Source organism: Netta rufina (genome assembly GCF_964035555.1).
Source record: "Netta rufina genome assembly, chromosome: 2".
Taxonomy (NCBI): domain Eukaryota; kingdom Metazoa; phylum Chordata; class Aves; order Anseriformes; family Anatidae; genus Netta; species Netta rufina.
In genome coordinates this window covers 131,248,703-131,271,901 of record NC_140124.1, presented here as the reverse complement: position 1 = coordinate 131,271,901, position 23,199 = coordinate 131,248,703, and the positions used below count along the sequence as shown (strand labels likewise).

At 39.5% G+C, this 23,199-nt stretch overlaps 1 protein-coding gene across 2 annotated transcripts; it reads right to left on the bottom strand.

Moving 5' to 3' along the window:
* Window positions 1-3,731: 3,731 nt before the first annotated feature.
* LOC311206805 (carbonic anhydrase 13-like) lies at window positions 3,732-22,538 on the bottom strand. Of its 2 annotated transcripts, XM_084282550.1 has the most exons (9): window positions 22,406-22,538; window positions 16,591-16,788; window positions 16,191-16,239; window positions 15,461-15,486; window positions 12,841-12,959; window positions 9,808-9,903; window positions 8,569-8,631; window positions 7,478-7,633; window positions 3,732-5,768 (listed from the first exon to the last, which is right to left on the bottom strand). In XM_084282550.1, the coding sequence occupies exons 1-9, from the start codon at window positions 22,434-22,436 to the stop codon at window positions 5,655-5,657; spliced, it is 852 nt and encodes a 283-aa protein (XP_084138676.1). In that variant the 5' UTR covers window positions 22,437-22,538; the 3' UTR covers window positions 3,732-5,654. The 2 variants fall into 2 exon arrangements, with proteins under 2 accessions (XP_084138676.1, XP_084138677.1); XM_084282551.1 differs by lacking the exons at window positions 15,461-15,486; window positions 16,191-16,239.
* Window positions 22,539-23,199: the final 661 nt, after the last annotated feature.

The window sequence follows — 23,199 nt, the reverse complement described above, 5'->3', positions numbered from 1 at the left end:
AATCCCCAGTGTTCAGGAGACACAGCTTCTGTGGAGGTAGCATAGCATCAACACTGTGCATTTTTCATTCTTACATACTTGCTTGTTGAATGTAGCTGTCCCGATACTCTCCACAAGCAACGCCAAAGCCTCTCTAGGACCTTGACTGTAGATTTCAAGAGGCTGATGTGATCCAGTTTCAGCTCAACGCCATAACACTAAACACAAGCTGCTCTGTTCTAGAGTCATAGAGTCAATCTCCAGCTCTTCCTATAGGGTTTCTGTGTCGATACACATGTAATATGTATATAGTATATAAAGCATATATAGATAAGTGTATATACAGAGAAAACATATTGTTCAGTATTCTTTCTAAACATTTTAGGAACTATATTTAGGAACAGTAATTAAATTAACACCATCAGGCAGTGCATACAGATGAGACCATTTCAAGAATTTGCTGAGGATACTTGCTGAAAATACAACACACCATGTTACAGCAACTCAAAAATTATTAACAGTTTTACTTTGATTTTGCCATATACAGCCATTACTATGTTTCAGTCAGTTCAAAACTAATTCAAATAAGTTTGCTGCAGCAGGTGTTCAGGGAAGGGTTTGTTCCGGGTTTTGCTTCTGTGGTTTGTCTGATCAAGTTTCTATGGACTAGTTTTGAAGATGAGCTAAACTATTTTGAAATGTTGAAATCTTTTTTTGGGGGCAGCAGGCTAGAAGTTCTTTGGCTAGTCTCTGCAGACATTTTTAACAGACTTCAAAATCAAACCTGTTGTTGAATAGCATGGTACTACAACTCTTGTACAGTTAGTTTGATGTCACAATACCAGTAAGAAATTGTTCTTAGTTATATTTGCAGTCAAACAGGTAACAGAAATACTATTTAAAACATCTTCAGCAATTTATTGGATTCTGCAGACCTGGGGACACAGCATTCTTTTGATTATCCATACCTGTGTCTCTGTTTTTTTGGTATTACAATGGGAATTTTAAAACAATTTTGAAATGTAAGTTTGTATGTTTGTATGTTTATACCATTAGTGATTTCCAGGTAAACGTTTTACTCATGAAATCAAAAAATATATGAGAAGCTGGAGTTTGAATAGGACAAAAGGAAAACAGAAATCAAAAACCAGACTCTCTGAAAAAAAAAAAAAAAAAAAAAAGTTTTGATCAGCAAGGATGCTGTAGTGCCTTGTTTTCCTCAAAAAGGCCAAAGTGTTTTTTGCTGTTGTTGTTTTGTTTTGTTTTTAATTTAATTGAGAACACATTTCAGTTTGTTTATGCAATTGTAAACAAGAGAAAAATAAAAAGCAAAATGTTGGCATGGTGCTTTATTCAAAATATTTTCAAATCAGAGACACAGTAAAAAATCTAAATCAGATCTTCACAAAAAGTGCATTTCGTCTTTTTGTTCCATGTGACCCGTATGATTTACATTTGAAAAACAGAAATGTCAGGATCGTTTCTGAATTATTCAAATGTATCTACACAAGCATGTGGGTGAAATTTGATAAAATAAAGTTGACACAGGAATTGTCTCTGCAGCATGTCAATTCTGTTATGTGGAATCTTCTTTTTCCTAAGAGAGTCAGGCACACTCCTTTCAGAGAAGTCTACTGTCTCCAAACTCTGCTGCACAAATGAAGTCAACAAAGATCACACATGGAAATGGTTCACCACAGTGAAACCTTTTACTCTTCATGAATGATGGTGAGGCTGATGGAAATTGGAAACACAATACTAATTTAGAAACATTTTATTTATGCACTGCAGTGTTATCACCTGTCTCACCAAAATTGCAGACATCCAGAAAAGGCCATCTTTTCATAAAGGAAGAACCTCATGAATAGAAAGTATGGACTTGACAGTATCTAAGAAATTGAGTCATAGACCAAAACTCTGCTAGGTTAGATCTGTACAAACAGTGGAAAGACTTAATATGAAAAACAAGCAGATGATCTTAATGCAGAGAGTTGTATGAAATAAAATTCTACCAGATTTTTGTGGGATGATTGCCACAATGCTTTTTTATACTATTTAATACATCATAAAAGAAACAAACTGCTCTAGAGCAGCATTCTTTTGGCACTTATACAAATGCTGCAACTTGCCATAGGTCCCTCAATTGTTTGCAACTTTTAACATCTGAAGGCAAGGTTCATCTCTAGTGGTCTGCTTCATACTTAGCTAAAAGTTTACAAGAATCTGGATCCTGGCTTTCCTTTCTATTAAGTCTATTAAAAATTTATTATATATCTATTTCTATTACATTACTTTATTCATATCCCATGTTCTACTTCAGTAAAATTATTTTAAAATCAAATACCTGGAAGACTTTTTATTACATATATTATATATATATATTTTTTTTATATTATAATATTATATATATTATATATATATATTTTTTTTTTTTCCCCACAATTGATTCTTTGAATTCTTTTAGGTCCTAGTTCATATCTGGAAGGCCAGCAAAGACCTGTTTGTTAACAAAATGGAGAGGGACAAAACAAGTAGGTGTATGGCAGCAAACTACTTTATCTTCAGGCCCCTGTTCTTCAGAAGGAAAGACAGCATACTTCCCAGGTTTTTACTTCAATATAAAGAAAAATATCAGCTGTTGTTAAACTCTGCCTGTGTAATGTGAAAGACATTATGAGCATGACTTGCAAAGACTATAAACAGCGGAGTACACCGCTTCCCTCCTGTGCCAAAAACAGCAGAGTTGACCCCAAGGATCTACTACAATTTATTTAATTCTGAGAATAAGTTTATGGGTGGCCAGTCATCCAGCTGTATACAACTCTTGACAGACACTCTTTTCAGCAAATGCCCTATATGTTTTTTTGGTCATTGAGCATTGCATTGTTCTTCATATAAAGGATCCAAGTGTGTCAGAGGGTAACTAGTTGATCAAAGAGACCTGCAGTTGGGGGAGGAAGTGGGGGGTCAGGGGTCATGACATATTTTAGCATTGTCTGCTCTAAAATCATGTTACAATAGCATAGAACCCACACTTGAGACTTGGCTCCCTGGGAGCACACAGCTAGTGGTCTGGTAGACTCAGTACTACAGGTTGACTGTTGAGTTAGTGACTGGGGATGCAACCCAGTATGCTCAGTGTGCTCAGTGCTAGGACTAGGTCTGACCTGTCAGTCACAGCAGAAGGATAATCCGGGAAGCTGTTCCCAATGGATTTCAGTCAATTGAGAATTTCTTGTCTTTTCAAATGTCACCAGCTTTCAGCCCAGACGTAAAACTGTGCTATGTCAGCCTAATGCAAAAATAGCATCCCCACATTAGAATTACCATGAATAATGTCTTCTAAAACTTATTTGCATAACTCTATATAAATAGTTAGAAGTATAATTGACTGAATGTCTTAACAATGCCGAAGATACTTTACTTGGAACATAAAAAGATACCTAACGCTAGACTGCCCAAAGATAGATTTCAAAGAAGGGATGACATTTTCTAGGTATTTTCCAAAACTAGATCTACAGTTAAAAAACTGCAGGCTGCTCAGTAAAACTTTAATGTCCTTGTTAGAAAATACAAGACACATTCATTTTTTATTTTTTTTTTAATTTTGATAAAATCCTCATAAATATCAAACCACTGGTCAACTCCACTGTTTTTTAAATACATAAAAAACATGTAAAAGTTTGGCTTCTGATATGAAGCAGTAGCCTTGTTACTTTATCTTCTCAGGCAAATAAATTTTATAATCTTCATGCAATTTATAAACATTTTATTCATTTTCTGCAGCTGCTTACATGATTGGCAAAATATATCAGATCCAACACTAAATCTAAAAAAGGGTGTGAAAACACACAGCACACTCACACTGTCTCCATTCACACCTTGCAGACATCCTTATTCAGAAAGTAGCAGCCTGGGGTCCTTTCAGCTGCATTCTTCTCCCCATGCCAGGAAACAAAAAGTGCTGGCAGGTTTTTCCCTTTTGGTTAATACTTGTATCTGTTGCTGCCAAATGCCTTTTATTTTTCCCCTAGTCAATCTGTGTTCATTCCTTCAGAAAACATTCAGAAGGCACTGAGAGACCTTGCATCAATAGTACCTGTATTCTGGGTAGGAGAGGACAAAAAAAAATAAAAAATCAACCTATCTTCAACTAAGCTAAAATATCTATGACTATCTATTTTATTCAGTTAAAAGAAGGTATATAAAGTAAATTGTCAGTAATTTCCCTCATATTTGTCCATCTAAAATAAAAAGACCTGGCAAGAGGCACAGCATATAAAACCTATGTAAAAACAAAAACAAAGCAAAACAAAACAAAAAATTAATGGAGAGCAGTCATGGAAGATGAGGTCAAAGGTACTACACAGAGTGGTGACAGTCCCTGTCCATGAAAACACCTTCCACCTCTCTCTGGTACTACTGGTTCTCATTATTTAATTCTCACAATCTTAAGGTAATCTACCTATACTAAGCTACATCCTACAGCAAGTTCATTAAAAATAATAAAAATAAGTTTGGCTTGAAACGAATAATTACATTCAAATAACAAAAGCTCCTGAGAGAAACATAGGCTCAAGTCAATCCATAATGACAGACATTTCAAGTTGCTACTACAGACTCATCTTTTACTAGATATTGTCTTGATTCTGATTTCTTTGGCTGGCTCTAGATGCTATCTTTGGTCTTGGAATAGAAATGCAACCACCCAAGTTCTGCTATGTCAGCAGAATGTCAGCAGGTACCTAGGAGATGCTATGTACCCAAGTAATGCTGTGCTCCAGGCACAACTCACGGTGTCTTGTGTGAATCAGTCTAAAGTGAGAGCTGTCCCAGACTCCTGAGTACTCGTTGAAATAGTAGGAGTTTGATGCTACGTGGATATATTGCTACAGTCCCTTATAGTTCATCATAGATGCAACAGACTGGATTTAGGCATGAACTGACAGATCCCTCTGTGACCTTCCACCTTGCATTTTTCAAGGTTAAGGACATTTTCACCACTATATGTGGCAGAATTCACTAATACCTAATCCATCTGACATGATCCCACAATACACCAAATCCTCACTTTTTTTTTTTTTAAATGTTTGATCAGTACATCATAACTGCTCTGAAGCAGTCAGAACAAAAGAATCATACAGATATGTTTTACCTAAATGCTGTTAGTCACTGCTGCTCTTTGTAGGAAGTTTGGTATGATATCACAGAAGTCAGCAATGAAATTATGTCAGCCTTGAAATGTTTTTCCTATGAGAACTACAGTACAAAGTCTTATAGAGAAGCTAAATATTATGTTAGATACCACAAGAATAATCCCAGAACATGCTTTAATACAAGGGATCCTCTTAGTGATATGCCATCCTAATTTGGTGGCAAATTCTACACAACTCCTTCACCACATCTAACCCTTATGATAACCCTCTGTGCATGTAACACCGTACCTCTATGCTCCCATATCCATGCACACAAACACATTCGGACCTGCTGACATCATTGATGAAACTACAGAAACTCAGGACATGCTTGTCTGTGAGAAATGACTGCATAGTAACCAATAATTAAACAACACCTATTTGTTATAACAACTCACAAAAAAAAAATCACAAAGTATATAACTATCAAAATTAATTCAGCCTTTGGTTTCAGAGGTGGCCCATTCTTGCTTTTCTCCTTCAATTTCTTCTGACTTCTCGTCCCTTTAGAGGCTGGGGAGGCCGATAGTTTCGCAGCAAGCAGCAAGCGACCTCATCTTCAGCAGTGCTCAGGAGGCTGCGGAATTTGGCCAGCTGCAATTAAGAGAGAAGGTTCAATAGGAAGCCCTCATGCTCACACTTATGAAAAAACATGCAGTAAAAACTAAAGATACTTCTCACATTTTTTACACTGGGAAAAATTGAACTGTATTTTTCTATGGCATGTGTGGAATGGCAATTCCACCTTTTCTGTCCTCATAAATGTACAACAATGACTCACAAGAAAATCACCTGAGATACATGTCAGAATGAAGAGTAACATGTAAGGATTATTTGTTTCCTATAGTGAAGACAGAACAGGCAGTTATTTCCATCTAGGCATAAGCTTTTCTTCTTAATCTGATCTCAGGAGAAACCCAGGTCAGAATTCCATGTCTAAACCCTGGGAAATGGGAATCTGAATTAGGATCTGAAGTTAGTATTTTGTCTAATTTCTAATATTTCCAATACTTCCTTTTTCTATACACCAGCTTACTTTATTTCTTCATTACCAAGGGCAGGATAGCACAAAAACAATTTCATTTTAATAGTGCACTGAGTTTTATGGCACATTGCATCTTAACTGCATTAAGGGCAAAAAGGGTTAATCTTATCTTCCTCCACCCCCCTCTACAGCTAATATTCATAATTCTATGTCACTTCGGCTCATTGTAAGTTCCTAAAAACTTAAAATTTATTATTCACTTCTTTCAATCTGAAAAGTGCACCAAAAAGTGACAAGTAAACTATAAAGTCCCAAAGAAATACACATTTGAGAAATAAAAATAAATGGCCAAACAGTATGAGTCATGGTATGAATCACAATGGCAAACATTAGTAAAAAAAATATTTTTAACTCTATGCAGGCTTATATTTATATGAATATAGCACATTTACACTTTAATGCATAAGATATAGCTACTATTTGTGAAATAGTAAAGAATAACTGTATTTTGCATCCTTTCCAATACTGTGTCCTCTGAAGCAGTTACACATGGGTGTATGTATATAATGCTCAATATTTTAGAGTATATTAATTTTAGATTAGCCCAAGTAAGAACCTTTTGACCTGAACAATGGATTGTATTTGGGAAATTCATATCTTGATGCAAATTTTCAAACCTACAGATGAGAAAAATGGAAGCACTGACTGAATACATAATTTAAAATCAGTTAAAAACAGAATTTGAGGTCTGATTGCATGACTAACAAGAGTCCCTTTCAGTGAACTATTTCAAGATCTTGTGCAAACATCACCAGTTTTGCTGACTATATGGCCTAACGTATTGAATTTTACTGAAGTATTTGTAATATTGACCATGAACTTGACAAATGCTGTGGTGCAAAAATCCTGAGATTTACAGTGAGACCAGCATATGGATCATATCACAGGTGATGTACTTATCAGCTTCCAATATTAAAAATTGCTGTACTCTGATACACTTCAGCATCTCTCCACTGGGAGAAACAAAGCGAAGATTATCAGTCCACTGGGTGTCACTGTTGCAACATTTATATATATAAATGTTATATATATATATATATATATATATATATATACACATATATATTGGTTCGTTTTTAAAAATGGATAATCAATAGCTGATACACAAAGAAAGGCAACAAGAAGTCACGATAAATTTGATAGACACATTTTGTCCTTTGAAAATTTGACAAGATACATGTATGCAATGTTAAGGTCTGCACAAAATATGTTCTTATAGAAAAGCAAATATCTATAGCAGTTAGAAAACAAATTGCACCTGTTCGGAACAAACACTTATGGGCTCTCTCAGAACAATCCAGATGACACTTTCAAGAAGAGGTGGAACAGTGAGAGAGCCAAAGTAAGTCCAGTAGTCCAGGGATTTGGGAAGCAGACAACTAGGATCGAAGTTTGTGAATAGTGCTCTTTTACCCTGTAAATTAAAAGAAGATCGTTGTGGTTCTAGACTAAATATATTTAGCAAATTACTTCTTTTGCAAGATCATTGGTGCCTTACAATCATTAACAATTAAAAACAAACAAACAAACAAACAAACAAAAACAAACACTAGTAATATCTAAAAGCAAGAGCCCAAGATAAATCATGCCAAAGGGGCAGAGCTTCACCATTATGGGGTGGGCTGACTGCATCCTGGATGATCACAGCATGTGAGGGAATGCCCTTTAGATGAGGTTCTACTTCTGTGACATCTTTGCTGCCTGGGTCTTTGATGCTAGCAGGACACCATCAAAGGAGTCACGTTAGCACAGAATCGCCATAGCTGCAAATGATTGCAGGATGAAGTTTTGAGGAAGAGGTGAGAAAATGTTAGACATCCAATGTGTTCTTTTTGGCACTAGCATAATAACCCCACAGGTTACTGTGTTATCCCCCACTCACTCTTCCCAGGCTTACTACTACTTCCCCCTATTTGGGCTACTAGGCCAGAGATGCCAGTATGAAATGTGATGCTGCGAGCCTGGTTGATTTCTTTATCACAAACAATAGCTTATTTCTCACCCTGTACCTCAGCAAAATACAGGAGGAAACTTTTCCTTCCTCCTTTTTCACAGCTTCCCATGACGCATATTCCTTTCCTGTTAATATTCTCACAGCAATGGGTTGGTCAAAGACTACATTCTGTGCCTTTCCTTCTGATCTCTGACTGTATAAAAATATTTTTGTTTACTGGTTTTCAATTTACTTAGCAAGAAGTTTCCTAAACTGTCCCAAGTCAGAGTTAGATATGAATAGCTATGAAAGCAAGGTGTAGGGAACTTGAAGTTGAAGGGATTAGCAGCCAGGTTACCAAAAACAAAACTAAAGCAACCATCTAAAGCAGGAGTGCTTTAGAAGCACTTGTTCACCTTGATTCTGATGGTGTCCAGGCGGTCAGTAATTTTCTTCAGCTGAGGGTTGCATTCACCAATCTATTAAACAAGGGAGATAAAAAAGGAATGCTTGAGCTATGGAGAAAAATTGCAAAAATAAATGATCAGAAAGCAAACATACTGAAACAGTTTCATATGGCTTTGTTTAAGTGACTGTGAGATCTGATGGATTTTGCAAGAATGAGGCTTTGACTAGCTGACTCTTAGAGACTGGATGCAGAGAAGATCCACACTCCCTTGCTGACAGTATTTACCTCTGGCCAATCATAGTAACTATTTAAGCTACAAAAGACCTATGAACATTACAATGCAGGGACATCAAAGATTTTTTATAATGTTCTATATGGAGAAACTTTAAGGTTTCAGGCTTTTATCAGAAGTTGGAATTACTTAAAACAGCAAGAAATTTAGAAACATTGTTATGCATGCTGAGCAGAAATTGTGTGCTAAGAAATCTAGTGAAACCTTCCAGTTTACATTATAATGATTCAAGGAAAGACAGAGTTACTACAGCAGTTCTTTGCAACTGCTGCTGCATGTAATTGATCACTGCCTTCACCACAGCACCTGCACTAGCTGCCCCACAGGACTACCTGTCCCCAGGAAACTGAAGTCACCAGGCAGAAACCATGGATTTTATGAAAACCCTATCCTTTGTTGTGGATGGTGTGCCTTTTCCATCTGTTTCTTCATACAGAGGCCAATGAAGCTGTTGGAAGGTTTGAATTTCATCTCAGAATATGTGCAGGAGGCAAAGATGTATACAACAATCAGAAGGAAATTCTCCATTTTATTTTAATTTTGTTCATTTAATTATTATTCAGAAGAAACTATCAGTGCAGAAAAAAGTGTTTAAAGAGGCATCCAAACCAAATTAGATCACCCTTTTAAAGAAACATGTTAGGCAAGCACAAGTTACTGTGATCTAGATAGAGGCAGCTAAATTATGTTCTACATCTTACATTGTACAGGAGGGAAGACGAGGCCAACTGAAGAGTCTCACTGTCCTGAAAATCTATTAATCTATTTTTAATATTAAAGGAAGTACAGCTTTCTATATTGCAAGTAAATAATACTTCATGTATTATGAAGGAAACACTACAATTAAATGCCCATACAGAACAAACATTTCTTTTGCAATAATTACACCATCACTGTTATGCCTTTGGGTTCATATTGCAGATTTATTTGGGGGCTGAAGTATATTTTTCTTACCTTCAGAAATACAGCCATGACTGCCAATCCATCTGACTGACGAGCTGCCTCAACAAAACTGGAATATTTTTCTGCGTTCCAGTGAACCACGTGAAGCTGAAAAGCAAGACGCACAGACAGCATCAACTCTAGCTGAACTGAAAGAGTCATAAATTAATACTAGAACTTTTTATGGCGTTAACACTCTACTTTTCTTATTTGTATTCAGAGCCATTCAGTTTTCTAATTGCAAGTATTTATTGAAATTGGTAATCATATAGTTCACGAAAATGGCAACAAGCATTGCCAGTGGTGGGAATTATTCAAAATTTAGCAACAATCAGCACAGCACTGTGTCTGACAAACTGCTGTTGGATCCACAGGTTGTGAATAGAGAGGCTAAGGCAAGACATCCCATGGTTATGTAACTAAAGCTAAGATTTTAAACCTATTTCTAGTACAGATGATTTTAAGAAGTGATTGAAAAACATGAACATGGCATTAGTATTTTGCTCCTTTTTTTTCTTAATTAAGTTTTCAGAAAATCAGCCACATAAATAGCTAGCAAATGGGCAACGGAAGATGCATTAAACTTGCACTGACATCTTTTCCTGTGTTAAGATGACAATCAAAATTTCATCTTTGGCAAATGTTTTTTTCTATGATTACTAGTAACTAGCAACTTAAAAGTGGCTTGATATGCTCAGGCGAGCATTTGCATTTCCAACATGTATTTTTCCAGAACTGTCCTACGGCAGTTTCTTAGGTGAAGACACCTTACTGCAAGATGGGGTGTAGATGACTTGCTACCTGTCTTCTAGCCAGGTGGAGAAAGGCAAAGATCATGAGGTCTGCCCCCATACCACTTTGGTCTCTTCTGCTAAGCCAGGTTTCCTAAATCCTGCCCATGCTCCATGCTGAGAGCTCAGGAAGCACTAGGACATCCCAGCCTTGAGCAATAGTCCAACTGCTGAACCGAAGAGAGCACAAACACTCACACAGAGTTTAAGATTAAGTACTTCACAAATGTTAATTCCTCTCACAAATCCTCAGTGGATTAGTAAATTTTAATTACCTGCAGTTTTAAAATAAGGAAATAGAGGCTCAGAAGCAGGACATTTTTTCCAAAACTGATGACCATCTTTTCAGACTTTGAACTTTACTCCTTAGGAGTGCTAAAAAGCAACTCCACTGATGACCTAAACTGGGATGAACCCCTGAAAAAAAGGCTTGCATTTGAAATACAACACTTTAAAACCCCCAAGTAAGAGCAGTTTAGGAAAGCTGGCATTTAAATAAAGTATTTGTATGGGATACAACATAACTACATGGTTGAAATACAGGCCTAGGAAAGTGAAGATTTTGACTCCACATCTCAGTCTTTGCCTAGCCTCTGTGAGTTTCAGTTTACCATATCCGTAGCACAGAGCTGTTCCTTGGTGTTACAGCATGTAACGGGGTGTTTGCTGAGCGCTTGGCTCTCAATGGCCAAGACACTACTTTCAAGTAAGGAATCCCACTGAAATCAATAATACACATATGCACACAATGAAACACATGCTGGCTCACAGCTTCAGAATCCATGAAGGAAAGTTGCTACAATTATAATTAATTAAACCAGGAGGAGAACAGAATCCATTAAATCATTCCTGGGTGCACTGCTATCCTGGAGCTCAGCGCCTGCACCACTCATCATTATAGGTTCAAAGAAACTATGTTGAACAACTTTTGAATGATAACATTTTTACATACACAGAAAGGAAACAGATACTCTCAGTCAGAATTGACTTTATTGTGTATTTTAAAAAAGCAAAAAAAAAGCAACAAAGAACAAAAAGCAAAATTCCCACAACTAAATGAGGCCCCCTCCCACTCCCTCATCACTTTGCCAAAAACCCCAAACCAACCCCCCCCAAATTCAAAAGAAACAAGAGCTGTGAAACACTTTTGGGTACAGCCCCATTCTCAATGGCTTGTGACTTCTCTTTTAAGGAATATATACCATCTTACCACCGCTCTGTCACTGCAGCTTGAGAGGAGACCTTGATCAGACCATACGTTGCCACAAAGAATGGAGTCATGGATGCCTTCTGCTTCCCGTTGGGTTCAAGGGGCTGAACCTTGAAGTCTTCTTTACCTGTATGCTACTTTCTTCAATATGGTTGATGTTTTTTCTTGAAATCTTACACTTCTTCCACATGAAGGTGAACAATGAAACCATCTTCACTTCTCTCTCTGAGGTATTTTCTTTTGTGTGAACAGTGGTCAGAAGCCTTGGTCTGAATTCTGGGTTTCTTATCCCAAAGCCAAAATAACTTCAAGAGAGCTTCTTGTGGAGGGTTACCCAACCACCAGGTAACGGAAAGCTTTTTAGACTGGCTAGAAATTCACAGATATTTTCTCCTTCCATTTGGTTTCTTAGATGGTATACATATATATATTTTCTCAGCTAGAAATTTGGTTTTGGCACTTAATGGTTTTAAAGCACCTCTATTAATTCTTTATATTCCATCTCACCTGGTTCCTGTGGAAAACATAAGCCTTTAAACACTGCAAATGTCACTTTTCCCCATTAGTGTTAGAAAAATGATTATTTTTTTTTCTGACCACTGTCTCATAGCATTTCCAGCAAAATCTGATCACACTGTGCATACATTTCAACTTTTTTTTTCTTCTTTAGTACTACAAGCCTTTTATTTTTCCATTAGCATTTATGCTTATATTCTTTTTTACTTCTTTTTAACCCCAGAAAATTCTTCACTGTCTGAACTACATGCTGTTAAAAGATCTCAGTCCCATCAAAATACTTCTTGTTACTTCTGTTTGCAAAGAGGAATCAGAAACTGCCAGACTGAATACTTGTGGACATTTGGACTACTCCAAGGCACCGAAGGAGACAGAAAGGACCAAACGCAAAACACTTCAGGAAGACTGCTTGTCTTTTGATAAAATGGGGGGAGAAGGAAAAGCGGGGAGAGGAGGGGCAAAATTATTCTCACAATGGAAAGCTAGTCACAAGCTTAGAGGAACAGATGACTCCATTGAGAGCCTTACCTCTGCTGCATACTTCATCCCGTCCACCGCGTGCTCAGAGCCAGCTTCATCGTTGGACCCCCAGTGGAAGTGAATCTGGCGCAGCCTGTAGGTCCCACTGAGCGGCCCCCCGGTCAGCACTACAAACCCAAACACAAGAAAGAGGTTTCACTGCAGGAACAGGAGCTGCTGCCCACATCCTCTAAATTCACACCAGGCTTCGGTCTTCAGATATTGCCCTGTTTCTTCTCAAAAGCTGTCTTGGATGGACCCTCCTTTCTTTGAAGTATTATACAGGAATCCTTGATTGTCTAGGATATGACTTTCAAAATTGCACTAATGTGTAGATTAGTGGGTTACTGCCCACTAAATAGTTACCACCAGGTTATCACCAGGTGTGTCTTGCTATGGACTGGATATTTCTCAGAAGATGGGAAAATATTTCAAGGAGGAATGATTTTAAACAAAAAAAAAAATAATGGTAGATTTAGATTAGATATTGGGAAGAAATTCTTTGATCTGAGGGTGGTGAGCACTGGAACAGGTTGACCGGAAAGGCTGTGGATGTCCAATCCCTGGAGGTGTTCAGGGCCAGGCTGGATAGGGCTTTGGGCAACCTGGTCTGGTGGGAGGTGTCCCTGCCCATGGCAGAGAGGTTGGAACCAGATGATCTTAATCAGTAACTGATAAATGAAGCTTAAATAGAGATTTTATGAACAAAGGGGAGGATCAGAAAAATAAAATGTGAACATAATTTTTTCTCCTCCTTGAAATTTTGAGGAAAGTAGTTGGATTATAATATTTTTCAAGGCTCTTTCCTTCTTTTGCATCCAGATCCAGTCACAGAAGACTGAAGTCTGAAAAACAGGAGTGTATACTGAACACAAATATATATCCATTGTACAAGTGCAACATTATGGACACTTTAGCCATTTATTTCAACTAAGTACCCATATGGGTGGGCTTTTGATTCTATAAGTGCTTATCTCTTTCTAATCAGTTGGACAGACTCAAACCATCCCTGTCAAGTCTGCACAGAGACTTGAACATGAATCAGATTCAGAAAGATTCCTTACTTATTGCAAAACAGATCACCCCACTTTCCCTGCTCCATTCAAACCTCCTTGGAGGGACTGGAGATTAGTATGAGATGTTTTACTGGTTCATTATAGAGATTTTAAGGAGAAAAGATGGGAGGTTCAACCAGATGGCTTTTAAATTAAGAGCTCTGGGAAGGAAAAGAGTCATTTTTAGCTCTTCTAGATTTAGTCCAAACCTTAAATTTTGATAGGAGCAAAATGCCACCAAGTAATGTTAAAAAGAATTCCTTAACTTGCCTATCTGCTGACACAAGTAGCCTGGGTAATGGAAAGGAACTGGAGGCAAAAATATTTGACCTTCTTAACTTTAGCTCAAAAACGTACTTTTAGAGAGCTTATAAACCTAGTGAATGAAGGGGATGGGGAAGTGGTACTCCTAAAATAAATTATTTATTTCAAGGACTGAGAACTTGCAGGCAAATGATCCTAAAAAATGCGTAAAGATCGGTGTTCAAACTGGCTGAGGAAAAATAATTATGCAGAAATACATCAGCAGCACACAGTGAAAATTTTCTGCTGAAAAATATGAAAATAGCCTGATGATGTTTTTGTGTCACATCATATAGTGATGGTAAAAATCTTCCATTCAAACAGAAATTTAGGAAGAAGTTAATCAGAAACCATTTGAAGCAAACATTAGTATCTCAAAGTTGAAAAGAGCTAGAAGAAGAGGTATTTGAAATGTTAATAAACCAATTTAAGGGAATGGAGCTAAAGTGGTACCAAAGAGGATAAACAAAATTACACAAACAATTACAGGCCTGACAGCCCAGCTTCAGTGCTGCTTGAAGTAAAGAAATAGTTCACACTGAATTCAGTTACTAATGTATTAAAAGATTTCAATGTATTTTGTACTTTGTACAATGTACTTTGGTTTTGGTTTTTATTTTTTTTATTCTCAAAAAACTACCATATGGCAGGAGTGCTTACTTCACAAGGGTGCCCCAGAGGCCAAATTTTGGCCCTAGAAAATTCAGGTTTTTTTGATCAATGACCTGAAAGAAAACAAAAACATTACTGATAAAGTTTGTCAGTGACAAATATTAGGGAAAATAATGAATAATTCAGTTTACAGCTACAGAAGGACTTTGTTTGTTTGATTGCTTTTGATAAGCAATGAGTGAAAATGGACAAAATGTAAAGCCATGCATGTACAGCTGAAGAATGTCCTTCATACATAGAAGACATTGAGTTTCCTGGAAATGACTGGGGATTATATTTGTTAATTATCTAATCAACAGCTGCCAGAGCTTTATTGTAACTTGGGCTTTATCCTTGGATATATGGCCTGAGGAAAGTAGTAGGAAGAGGATCACATTACTACTGCTTTGGTACCAATGTAAGCCTACAAAAACACGATCAGGACCTATCACTTCATGGATGGAGTTAGAAAGAGGAAGAGGTTCTTGCTGTACTCATGTTCCTTTTGTTTGTTTGTTTGTTTGTTTAAGAAAATGAATTTAAAGGATTTAAATTCACACTAAAAATAAAGTGTGATTTTGATTTAATTGTGAGAGTAATTAACAATTAGAAAAACTTACCAAAGGTGGTGGTAGATTCGTCATCGCTGGAAATTTTGAAATCAAGATTGTATGTTTTTGTAAGAGATGTGCTTTAGTTCACCCACACCTACTAGACTTGAAGCAGAGATTAATTCTGGGAAGTCGCTTGGCCTCTGAGACACACGAGGTCAGACTAGATCACTGACGGTCAGCTGGTGGTTTTCAGGCAACACCGTGTTGCAAATATCAACAGGAAATTTAAGAGTTAAACTAAGACTGTCCAGGAAAGCAAAGTATGATGTTGTCTCCATCTATGTCTATAGCCACTACAAACCAATAGTTCCTCAGTACTAATGGACAGGATGATCATGAATTAGTTCCCCTCTGGCTCTGCTTCTTGTGAATGCATGACATCGGCTTGGATCCTCAGCTAAGCCTCATGTAGCCACAAAAGGATTTTATTGCTTCAAGAAACTGCATTCATGCAGTTTCAGTGGATGGGTGCTAGCTCGCCTACCATCCAAGAGTCGTTTTTAAAGATGAAGGCACTGACATTACAAAGACTACACTAAACCAGAAAATTTCTAAATAAGAATTATTGTTTGCAAAAAGGGAAGATATACACTCCTATAAAAGACTGGAACAATGACACTTTTCAAAGAAGAAAAGAGATCACTTGGGATGTATTTCATTTGTTCTGTATTGGCTCTTTCCTGACATAAGAAGTCCAGGCATGGGTTATAAAGGAAAAAAAAAAATATAACCAAACCTGCAACTAAAGTCAGGTAAGAGACTTGAGCGATTCGGTTGGAATGAACCTGTAATGAGACACAAAGGATTCATCTGCAGTGAGAGAGCAGCATTTGAAAAATGGTACAAAACACTGTTCAAACAGGGGTGCTGGCGCTATCTAGCTGTTTGGGGTGGATCAAACCATCCGTGTGAAGAGGGCATCCTAGCGCTTCCTGAGAAACGCAACCTCGTACTCATCTGGAATTATGTCCCCACATTGCAACATGATGAAAGTCTGGGGAAAAGGGAATCTCGCATCCGGAAGAGTGGAGCTTACTGGTTATGAGGAGGTCACAGCCGGCAGAGAGACAGGCCCAGGCTGTACTACATTCAGGAAATGGTGGAAGGAAACATAGAGCAATAGGAAAGGAACAAACCTGATTTGTTTACGGTGTCATCAAACTCAACACTGGTGGAGTGCCCGTTGTTGAGGATTATTTTAGCAGAGGCCGGGTCGTAATTGGGATTTAGAGGACGGAGAGAGGGGTCATACTTGGTTTCCTCAGTTTTGATGTCGATGGGTGACTGACGGTCTCCATTAGCGACAGGAAAAACCTCCTTCCAGTGGGCAGGCCCTGCAAGGCATGGGAAGAGAAGCTTCATGAGAAAACAGACTGCTTGAATTTTTCTTATTTACCTTCTTGGGAATTCAAAATGTGTGCATCAGAAAACCCTAGTTCAAGATATTCAGCTACTTTTGTTGTGCTACCTTGCCACAGCAGCTTGTGGGACCCCTTCACCTACCTTGCCTAATGTATCTAAATGTATTTGGCCTTGAAACAAGGCCATGTGCAATAGGCCAGTTTTTGATTACACACAACTAAAACTCAGCTATGCACAAGACATATCCAGCAAGAGTTCTTTCAAATCAAGTATCCTGTATGCAACAGGCACTGTGCGCCACTAAATTTTCGATGTGACATTCTTGCCTGATACCACCTCTCATTACGTCTTTAGGGATTCCCTCTTACCCACCCAATGTCCACCCAACCCCAAAGGGTTTTTACATCATAGTCACTGGCAGCAAAAGATTTGAGAACATATCCTCCTGCCAACTATGCTGAATGAGATGGGGAGACGTCAAAAAAAGACAAAAAGGTGATGTGCAGGCAATCCTGGGGCCTGAAGGCAGTGCTTGTAACCAAACCATCACTGACCACTGATCACCTCCTCCCAGCACATCAGCCCTGCGAACCAGCTGTCACACCAGCAGAGAGGGGGCCATCCTCTCGCTAAAATGTCTCCATACGTACATGTGTGCATTGTCTTGTAAATCAGCAACAGGGTTGTGAGAAAAAATGGCAAATATCATTCTGAAGTAGTAAGAAAAGCTTCACAGATAAGAAGTATGAAGTGAACTTCACACAGACAACTCAAATAGAAAACGTGCCATAGCTGAAGCATACTTGAATAATAAATATGGAAAGAAAAAAAATTGGAACAATGTGTTGCTTGGGGAATATGTCCTACCAGGTAAAGGCGGCAAACAAGCTGTAGTCCAGGCAAGAGAAGGGAAGGGAACATGAAAAAGGGGGGGAAAAGATGGAAAAAGGGGAAAGGGGGGACAAAAGAGGGTTAAAGGAAGGAGAAGGGGGGTAAAAGAGGGAAAAAGTGTGGATGGAGGGGGATTGAAGAGGGAGAGGAAGGAGATGGAAGGGAGAAAAAGGGTAGGGGGAAGGGAGGAGAAAATTTGCAGAGCAAATGACCTCTCAGTATTATAAGGAGCATAGGAATTGTTTTTTTCCCTTGGGTTTATCAAAGGTAAGAAGCATAACAACTAAGAGTGACTAGATATTAGAAAAACTTAAATACGAGCTTGTAAAATCTGCGCCCCCAGAAATCTTCATTGCTCCCTATACGGAAGGTAACTGATCTCAGTTTAAAAACCAGCCTGTTGCTTTGGATCTTGCTGGATGTCTCATCACTTCAATAAACACAATGACAAAAAAAAAGGAGTAGAATGTAGTATGCTGTGATTAATAGCCTGACATCAAAAGGAGTCAGATAGCTTTCTTTCCTTGACTTCAATAGGAGTGAACATAGCTCAGAAATTTGCAGGTGCTAAAATAGCCCTGGTGCCCTGCAGTAAATCAGCGAGGGCCGAGGGGGAGCAGCCTGCAGAGCCACCTGGGCACAGCCAGGCTGGCCCTGAACAGCACCAAAAAATGCAAGAGGGAAGGAGTAGCTCACAAAGACCAGATATGTTTCCAGGTAAAACAAGGGCTTTGGGTCTTGAATTTGTTAGAGTAATTTTGCTAATGACTTCATTAACTAAACCCATTAGGCAAACCACTTCTAAGGCAGAAGATACAAATCTTCCTGGTTTGAAATATAAAGTTGCTTAAACTTAATTCACACTTCACAAATGATGGTCAAAGCCATACAATATTTTAATTAAATACAGTTTAGCGTGTGATATAATCTTAATTCTGTTCAGATCCTAGTACTTTCTAGTCAGAGATACAATGTACAATTTTATTCATTGAAGAAGCATTCGGTCTCCATCATTCATACCTAACTGCTAAGATTCAAGGTGCTTAGAAAAATCCTATTGCTACTTAACTTTAATGCTTAGGATATTCCTAACCTGAGAAAAGGCCAAATACATTTATGTGGTTGACTACTTTGTCCTATTGCTCCATCTCAGCAATAACTATACCTAGCATACAGCAAATAATATGAGTAGCGTGTGATTCTGAATCATTCCACAACAAAGTAAAAAGACTTTTTACTTGCTTTGGTGCTTGTCCTTAGCTCAGATAGCCAAAACCCTGTTTTTACTTTGGTGATTAAGAATCTCTCACTAACACAAGACTGCCAGAAAACTGTCCTTGCAAAATATACAGGAAAATAAAAGAAATTTAAGCTCATTTTGTACCACCTAATTATATCAAGTGGTATTCCTTACTAGATTACCTACCAGCAACCCTCCTGCAATTATCTCACTCTTCCTATGCTATGAAAATTGCGTCTCTGTTCATTACTACTGACCCCATCCCAAAGCAAGCACTGTGTATGTCTGTCAGAAAACAAATCACTACTGTTGGAAGACAACAGACATGATGTTCATTTTTTAATTTACTAAAGGAACTTATGAAGTTTCCTCTTGATGATAGAAAAATGCTCTTTTGCTAGAGGAGGCTAGATAGTAACTCTCAACGATCAAAGCCACTGTAGCCAAGATTTAAGACAAAAACCTGGACCATCTGCTCTGAAGATTGCATACTTTTATTGTGCACACTTTATTTTACTGACACCACTACCTAATGTGATGTACAGCTCTGTCACTTTATACGTGACTTATGGCAGTCACCAGCATTGCACACATCAATTTATGAATCAGATCTCATAATGAAGGCAGTTATGAATTTGTCAGGAAATGCAGCTTACTGTAGCACCTAACTGCAGTGCTTTTATCCAGCTGAAGTTAAAGGCGATGAGTTTCCTCAAAAGGCTGGACTAACTTGAAACAAGCCTAGCAGAGGCATTGCAGTATACGGTTTGGTTTCAGTGAGCCTCTATACTTGCATAAATAAAACTTCATACTTCCTAAGTGAATTATTATTATTATTATTATTATTATTATTATTATTATTATTATTGACAGTTTGGTATTATATGAAGAAAGTTTATTGGTTTGACATGGTCTGATCTTTTCAGGAGCACATCCTCATTTCTAAAGAGGATCCATTGTCCAGTTTGTCATATATGAAATGCTTACACTTATACAGTTAGGCTTGCAAGTAATTTGGTTACATATTAGTTTCTAAAAATATTAGCTCTAGAGAGAACAATCAAAAATTCACAGTGGGTAAAATTAAGTGGAGTTTTCCAATGCAGACATCAAAACTATGTAATTAGTCTTGGTGAGAAAAGAAAAGGAATTCATCTCTTTTTATTTACAAAATAGCTCAGTGTTAGAGTCGTAACAGACCAAGAGACATGTTTGCAGTTAAACACAACACATATACATACTTTCCATATAATTTATTAAACTTAAATTTATTAAACTCCATTTATTAAATTTATTAAGAAGTAAACATAAAGCAATTGATTCTCAATTTGTCTTCTAACTGAAGCAGTTCCTGGTTATCTAAGAGGTCTGCTTCTGCAGAGGGTTGAGAGCATTCCCTCCTGTACTGCAACCTCAAGCAGCTGTGAAAAGCACACATGATGATGCTGCACCAAAACCAGCTTTCAAGATCTCAGTATTATGTCTCTATATGCAAGCACCATCAAAAATGTGAGGTAAGAATAAAGGCAAGAAAACAAAGGCAAAGTTTTGCATAGAAATAAAATAATGCCTCTTAGCATTTCAGAGATACATGCTTCAAAGCAGTGAGGAACATTTCATTCGGTGCATACCAGTCAGCCCTTGTTCTACACAGATATACCATAAAGGCAGACTGGTATTTATAATATTTGACAACTTACTTTATGCACAAAATGATTTACGTTGCACTTATTGCTAAGGGGCAAATGAGTTTTTCCCCAGTTTAAAAAAACAGTGCTTTTATCATTGCAAGTACCAAATGCTGAAGTCGGAATGGATGCAGGTGTCTTTCCAACCCTTCAGAAAGTCAACCCGAATATATGGCTGCATGCAATTCAATTAATTTCAGTCACTGCTACTTCCTCAGTTGCAAAAACTGAACTTGGTTCCAAGGAAACTGTTTGGGGCCATGCAGAGCAACAACATTTTTCAAGATTAAGAGCAATTTCATGCATCCACTATTCAGCAAAAAAAAAAAAAAAAAAAAAAAAAAAAAAAAAAAAAGAAACAAGCAAAACCAATAAACTAAACACATAAAATGAGAAAGAGTTAAGAAATAACACAGATTCTAGGGAAGAGCAGTCAAGTGTTGGGTCAAGCCTCTCGCCATTATTCTCTTGTGAGAGGTGAAGGGAAGTGGATAGACTGATGGGAAGCTCCCCACCTGGCAGCTGCTGGGGTCTTTGAGGGAGGAGGAGAGAGAGAAAGCTAAACTCCACCCCACATAAGTTATCACAGTAAACAGAGTTTGGTACAGGAGAAAGGGGGCCTCAAGGTCCAGGGCCACACCGATAGAAACTCTGGTGCCCTCCCCTTCCTAGAAGCTGAGGATAGCAAAGGAGGAGGGCTAGGATAAGGGAAGGAAAGCAGGTTTCTTATCTGGACCCTGCAGGTGAAGTCCACAGAGCCCATGGAAAACACATGGAGAAACAAACTTGAAAAAAACAAGAACCATTTACGTCTTAAGGGGAGGGGCAGAGCACGCTGCACAACGGTAGATAAGACGCTAATCGTTGCAACATCGCTGCCATCCACCACCACCCAGTTTTTCAGGAAAAATACATCCATCCAAAAACAGATTGAACAAGAAGACCAGGAAGGAAAAGCAGCACTTGTGTGAACAGTGCTCCAGACTCCATGTGATGATACCAACGAAGTGTACTCCTATGTGCACGAGTATGTGTAAATACAGACATGCTTCTTCACCTTTTACTAGACACAGAGTTTTATTTCTCTGTGTAATAAAACAGACAACACAAGTTATTCCATGTGTGTGATCCAAACTGACTCCAGCTTGCAGAAGCACTTTTACTTATTTCTGCCTGCATGAACAGGGAGCCAGTCTGCACACAGGAGCAGCGTTTGCATGACTTACATGCAAAACAGAGGAAAAGCCTTTATGCCTGCTGATGAGCCCATTTGGGGACTTCAAAGGCCGAGAAGATGAAGGAAACCAAGAAATAACCAAGATCCAAAGGGATCTATCTCCTCCTTGCTGCGCAGTTACGCACTCAGACGACCGACCCCGATGCTTCCCACCGCGGGACGGGAGAGGGACATCACCGGTGGGGTGACCCGGACCGGTGTGTGTCCGAAAAACACCCGATAACAAAAACACGAGCCCGCGGCTGCCCCAGCGGACGAGGCACCGGCAGCCCCGGGGGGACGGGGCCAGCACCGGGCTTCAAGCCCCGCGCCGCCCTCTCGCTCGCAGGGGATGCTGGCCGCATCGCTCCCACCCCAAATCCCGCCCGCCCCGTCGGAGCGGAGCCCCGGCGGCACCTCCAGCTGCCGGCAGCTCTCGCACGGAGCTGCCCGAGACGGCTCCGGGAGCGGAGCCGACCCCCGCGACGGCCGGGGTCGCCCCGACGGGAGCCCCCCTGTCCCCGACGGGGGGCTCCGCGCAGCCGCCCCCCTACCGTTGTGCTCGTCGTAGCCCCAGTGCAGCATGGCTCTGGCCTCGGGGTGGCTCGGCACGGCTCGGCACGGCACGGCACGACACGGGTCGGGACGAGACGGGACGGGACAGGACAGCAACAGCGCCCTCGCCGGCACCGCCGCCCGCTTTGAAGGCGCCGGGCGGCGACGCCCCGATGCCCCGCCGCCGATAAGCGGCCCGCAGCGCTCCGCGCCCGCTTAGCCCGGCCCCAGCCCCTCCCGCCCCTCGCCCGGGGCCCCTAAGCCCACGTCCCTAAGCACTACGTCCAGCCTTTCCTTCAACACCCCCAGGGACGGTGACTCCACCACCTCCATGGGCAACCCGTCCCAGTGCCTGGCTGCTCTTTCTGAGAAGAAATGTCTCCTCATTTCCAACCTGAACCTCCCCTGGCACAACTTGAGGCCATTCTGTCCTGTCCTATCACTGGTTATCTGCAATCATGATGTAGATAGATCATGGTTGTAGGAAAGGTTTCTGGAGCTCTATAAACGTTTCACATGCTCAACTGACACCCTAACAGTTCAAACAAACTGAGCACCAGTCTGTCAGAACCCATCTTCCCATCCTCTCTCCAGAAGACGTGATGAGGCTCTCTCCTTTCTTACTTTATGCTTTGGGCCTAGCTGCAAACCATGAAGCCCCCTTGCATACAGAGGCAGGCAGGCACCAGGAGGAAGAACACCAGCAGGGCTCATGAAAATGCCTTGCAGCTGGGTGCCATGCAGCCTGCAGGGGTGCCATGGGAGCTCCATCTCAAGCCTCCCCAGAAAGGCC

Excerpts from the sequence above, each read along its gene's own strand:
- LOC311206805 (XM_084282550.1), bottom strand. The coding sequence starts at position 22,436 with ATGCTGCACTGGGGCTACGACGAGCACAACG. Across the intron at positions 16,240-16,590 it reads TGACACCGTAAACAAATCAG|GTTCATTCCAACCGAATCGC; the intron begins GTTTGTTCCTTT and ends GTCTCATTACAG. Across the intron at positions 12,960-15,460 it reads CGAATCTACCACCACCTTTG|TGCTGACCGGGGGGCCGCTC; the intron begins GTAAGTTTTTCT and ends TTGGGTTTGTAG.